Source organism: Euprymna scolopes, chromosome 7 (genome assembly GCF_053919585.1).
Source record: "Euprymna scolopes isolate OS-2025 chromosome 7, ASM5391958v1, whole genome shotgun sequence".
NCBI classification, from domain to species: domain Eukaryota; kingdom Metazoa; phylum Mollusca; class Cephalopoda; order Sepiida; family Sepiolidae; genus Euprymna; species Euprymna scolopes.
The window spans coordinates 16,173,041-16,178,181 of record NC_136488.1 but is presented as its reverse complement, the minus strand read 5'-3'; the positions used below and the strand labels follow the sequence as shown (position 1 = coordinate 16,178,181).

The 5,141-nt window shown below is 47.9% G+C and overlaps 1 protein-coding gene across 1 annotated transcript; it reads left to right on the top strand.

Moving 5' to 3' along the window:
* Positions 1–3,698: 3,698 nt before the first annotated feature.
* On the top strand, positions 3,699–4,832 carry LOC145280187 (uncharacterized). The gene has a single exon (XM_080131949.1). It carries the CDS (start codon positions 3,699–3,701, stop codon positions 4,830–4,832), a length of 1,134 nt encoding a protein of 377 aa, XP_079988075.1.
* Positions 4,833–5,141: the final 309 nt, after the last annotated feature.

Genomic DNA, 5,141 nt, shown 5'->3' with positions numbered 1-5,141 from the left:
TGTAGCTTAATCGCCATATATATATATATATATATATATATATATATTGTTGTCTTTCTGTCTGTTAGTTTGTGCGTAAATATTCAACCGATAAACTCTTAAACTTGTCATCACATAACACTGAAAATAACAGAAAATAGTAATCATACACCAAGGATGGTTTATAAGAAGTAAAATCTTTGTTTGGATGAATATAGACTTATACTTATAAATAAAAAATTTAAGACCACTTGAAAATCTTTAAAAATTTAATTTTTTTAAGGATAGATTTTAAACTCCTCCCACTTAAGTTACCATTACAGCAACCTAAAAAGTTATGGAAAAAAAAAGAACTACATTCCAAACATTTAATTCAGAAATTTACATTTTTATAGAATGAGGCATTTTACACTTGATCAAAATTATAAGATCACAAAACTATTTATAAGACTACGAAATTGTACGAAAAATGTCTGAAAACATTGAACAACCAAATATAATAATAAGTTCTACCTCCACTGGTTTTGATGACTTCAAAAATTCTTGGGGGGGGAGCATGCTAGAAATAAGCGTCTCCATTAAGGTGCTGGGAATGTTGCTCCAGCTTCTAAAGATGGCTTTATGAGTTAATTTTTTGTTGAATATTGTTTACCATTTCGATAAACATCTCTTGTCATCAATCCCCAAACATTTTCGATTGAGTTCAAGTCCGGTGAGCATGCAGGATGTCCCAAGAGATGAATCCCATTTTCTTGCAGAGAGGTCGAGGTCCGTCGTGCAGCATAGATTAAAGCATTATCCTGTTGGAATAGCCATCCATCCCCACACAAACGATGCACCTCCGTCACCAACGATGCTTTTTTTAGCATGCTAATATAACCAGCCGCTGTCTGACGACCCTGCACCATCTGGAGTTCTATAGTCCCTCTGTAAAAGGCACCCCATACCATTAGAGACCCTCGTGTGGAGAAATTTTCAGGGGGCATGTTTTCGTTATGGCAATATCATTGGAAGCCATCCGGACCATCTAAATTGAATTATTTCTTTTCAGAAAATAGGACTTTCTTTCACTTTTCGATGCCCATATTTGGTATTCACAACCAAACCTTTAACGGTTCACCTTGTGACGTGGAAGCAAGCGAGGAATTTATTTACGCTTTTTATTTACCATGCCTTTTTGTTGTAAGCGTCGTCTGATGGTTACTGGACAGCAATCAGCATCTGTGATTGCCTTAATTTGACTAGAAGAAAGTCTCTTATCTTTAACAACAAACCCGTCTTATTCTCCTACTCAACGCAGGAGATATTGGAAGGGGGGCTACTAATGGATTTTGCTTTTCCATAATTCTTATTGTTCTTTAGAAAGTTGCAAATCACAGTTTTACTGCGATTTACCTTAACCGTGATCGCCCGCTTGTTTATGGAAATTTAGAATTTGAGCACGCACAACTTCAGTAAGTTTGCTTGCTTTAGGTATGGTGACACCTTTAAGCAATGATTGCTAATCTATAAACCCTGGTTTTATATTTTTGATCAAATGTAAAATACCTCATTTTATTAAAATGTAAATTTCTGAATTAAATGTTTGAAATGTAGCTTTTTTTCCCCCCATAACCTTTTAGATTGTAGTATTGGTAAGCTTAAGTGGGAGGAGTTTAAAATCTATCCTTTAAAAAAGGTTTCTTTTTAAAGATTTTTAAGTGGACTAAAATTTTTGAAAAGGAGTGTGTGGCGAAAGCTGTGAAAATGAGGGCTTACCGTTCAAACAACCTAGGTGTGCGTGTGTGCTTTGTCATCGCTGCGAAGCTAGGATAGGAAAAGAATTCCAAGATGGTGCCAACGGCGTTTTGTAATGGTATGATCTCGGAAACTCTCGCAAAATCTCGTGCATATATGCAAATCAGTTGGTCTTCGACAACTATAAATTCAGGTCGTTTTGGAAGGCAAGCAGTAAGGAAAGAACAGCCAGTTAGTAATTGTGTATGCTGGTTCGTGTTGGTGGCGTGTCACCGTGTCTGTGTGTGTGTACTGATCGAACCGCTTTCCTGTCCCTTGGACTTTGAATTTGTTTAGATTGGACTTCAACTTCAAGCTATTTCGGTGGATATCTCCGGTATGGACAAGTTCGACCTGAAATTGATCCCAGAATTTGACGACTCCCCGGACGGACCTTCGATGGTCGAATGGCTAGAGAAAGCCGAACGTGTTTGCCGGTTGTGCAAGATAAAGGACCCAGCTATGGTCATCCCGCTTAGGCTCACTAAGCCGTGTATCAGCAACTAGGTGATGTGACTATGGAATAAATTAAAGAGGCGTTGTACGGAGCATTTGGAGTGGACCCTTTTGTTGCCTGGCGGCGATTTTCTGGACGACGGCTTGGGCCAGGGGAGACGGTGGATGTCTATCTGGCCGACCTGAAGAAGCTTGCCGCCCCCTTCGGGGGTGCAAGCGACCGTATATTGGTGTGCACCTTCCTGTCTGGGCTCCCGGAAAGCGCTAGTCGACTGCTGCGGGCGTCATCGAGGCTCAATGAGCCTGGATTAGAGGAGCTATTGGCTAGAGCCCGAAACATCATGAAGGACGACAAGGAGCCAGTCTCGGCGGCAGTTGAGGCATTGGAATCGCCTGTAGAGGGCCGACGATGCTATAAATGTGGCAGCCCCAACCACTTTGCCAGGGATTGTAGGAGTGACGCGAAGCGCGCCCCGGATTATGGAGCATGGAAGCGGGTGCATTGTTACTGTTGCGGCAAACCAGGCCATTTAGCTCGGGCGTGTCCGGGAAATGAGCAGGGGGAGGAAGCCACGGCGCCAACACCCTCCCCAAAGCAGCTGTGAACAAGGCGCTCCCTAAAGTAATCGTGAATGTTGACGGGCGTAAACGCTCAGCGTTGGTTGATACCGGGTGCACCCAAACCCTGATATGCAAGGGATGTTGCACCGCATGGAAGAAGCGGAAGGTCCTGGTACTAACCGTTGGCAGAGGTTTGCTGATGTGTAGTGGGGTGAGCGAGGTCTGCGTAAGCATTGGCAGTGGCCCCCTGGTGGCTATGGAGGCATTGGTGGTCGACAGGAAACTACTGGGGTACGATCTTCTTCTTGGAATAGATTCCATTACACGGCTGGGCGGAATCACCATAAACGGCGCCGGTGATGTAAGGTTCTCCCAACTTGAGACACCGGTCTGCGCAGCCATCACTCTTGATGAACCCGACTTCCACGCAAAATACAATAGGGGTACGAACGTCTGGACCGTGTCCTGGAAGTGGTCGGGTGACCAGCCACCAGTGTCCCTGCGGAATCGGCTGGCGGAGTATCCTTCTCCCGCACATCTTAGGGGGCAGTACGAGGCAGAGCTCCAGGTTTGGAAGGACAATGGCTGGCTGGTCCCGTACCCGGAAAACGAACTTGGGGCCCCCAAAGGGGTTGATTCCCCTGGTGGCTATCAGGCAGGAGAACAAACAAAAAGTCCGACCCGTCATGGACTACCGGGAACTCAACGAGCACGTTGACCCGCACATGGCGGGTTCAGACGTCTGTGCACACAAACTGAGTGAGTGGCGGCAACAAGTGGCAGACGCAGAAATATTGGATTTGCGAAGAGCTTACTTGCAGATACGCGTCAAAAAATCGCTGTGGCCGTACCAGACGGTCAAGATTAAAGGGACACGTTATTGCTTGATGAGGCTAGGGTTCGGTCTAAACGTGGCCCCAAACATCATGACGGTAATCATACAGGCGATCCGCCGTCAGGACGAAGCTGTGCAACAAGCGACATCGTCATATATCGATGACATCTACGTGAATGAGAGCCTCATGCCTGCACAGAAGGTTAAAGAACACTTCGAAAGCTTCGGGCTAACGTGCAAGGAGCCGGAGCGATTGCGAGATGGGACGAAGGTGCTTGGCCTGCGCGTGAGTGGCAGCGCAGACGGACTCCGCTGGGGAAGAGGTGGTGACGTCCCGGAAGTCCCAACTAGCGTCATGCATCGGTGCGTCTTCTCCATCTGTGGGAAACTGGTGGGCCACTTCCCCGTGTGTGGGTGGCTCCGGGTGGCGATGGTGGCCATAAAGCGACGAGCGACTTCCATGTCAACCGGGTGGGACGATGAGCTGCGCGACCCCGCCCTGCGGAAAATGCAAGAGGAGACTTTGGCCAGAGTCTCTGAGGACGATCCAGTGCGAGGGAAATGGTGCATCGACGGGAGCAAGTTTACGGTTTGGGTGGACACCAGCTCGCTCGACCTCGGTGTTGCTCTGGCGGTCAACGGATCTATTGTGGAAGATGCCTGCTGGCTTCGGCCAGAAAATGACACCAGGCACATCAACCTGGCTGAACTCGATGCCACAGTGAAAGTGGTCAACCTGGCGCTACAGTGGCAGGCCAGAGTCCTGCACATCCTTACAGACTCCACATGTGTGTATCGGTGGACAACCGATGCCTTGAGTGGAAAGGCACGATTGGCGACGAAGGCATCAGGCGAAATGCTTATACGGAGGCGGCTTGCTACCGTAACCGAAACCATCGAGGAATACAACCTGGTCGTGGATGTGACGCTAGTACAGTCCTGTCGCGCAGATCGGCTGACCAGAATGCCATGCCGTTGGCTGGACCTGCCAAAAGAAATGGAAGAACCAGCACCTGTGAACTGCGCCGTGGTGGGGCGTCGATTCAAACCAAACCATGTTGCTGACGTTCATTGCCAGAGTGGGCAATCCGGTGTAAACCGAACTCTCTACTTCGCTAGACTGGTCGACACCTGTGTGTTAAGGAAGGATGTAGAATCAGTGGTGAGGAGTTGTGAAACCTGCAAGTCAATTGATCCGGTGCCTGCCCGGTGGAAGAAGGGATAACTGAGCGTAAAGAACAATTGGGACAGGCTCGCGGTGGACGTGACCCACCACAACGGCGGGGATTTCTTGATGATGATTGACTGTGGACCGTCTAGGTTTGCTATGTAGCGGCCACTTCGCCGACAGAACACGGCCGCCGTTATCCGGGAACTGGAAAATGTCTTCCTTGAGCGTGGCCCTCCTTCCGAAATACTGACCGACAATGGCACTGCTTTTGCTAGCGGGCAGTTCAAGCAGTTCACAGACGGCTGGGGTGTACGACTACGATTTCGGTGTGCCCGTGTGCCTAGCGGGAACGGGATCGTGAAA

Excerpts from the sequence above, each read along its gene's own strand:
- LOC145280187 (XM_080131949.1), top strand. The coding sequence starts at position 3,699 with ATGACGGTAATCATACAGGCGATCCGCCGTCAGGACGAAGCTGTGCAA.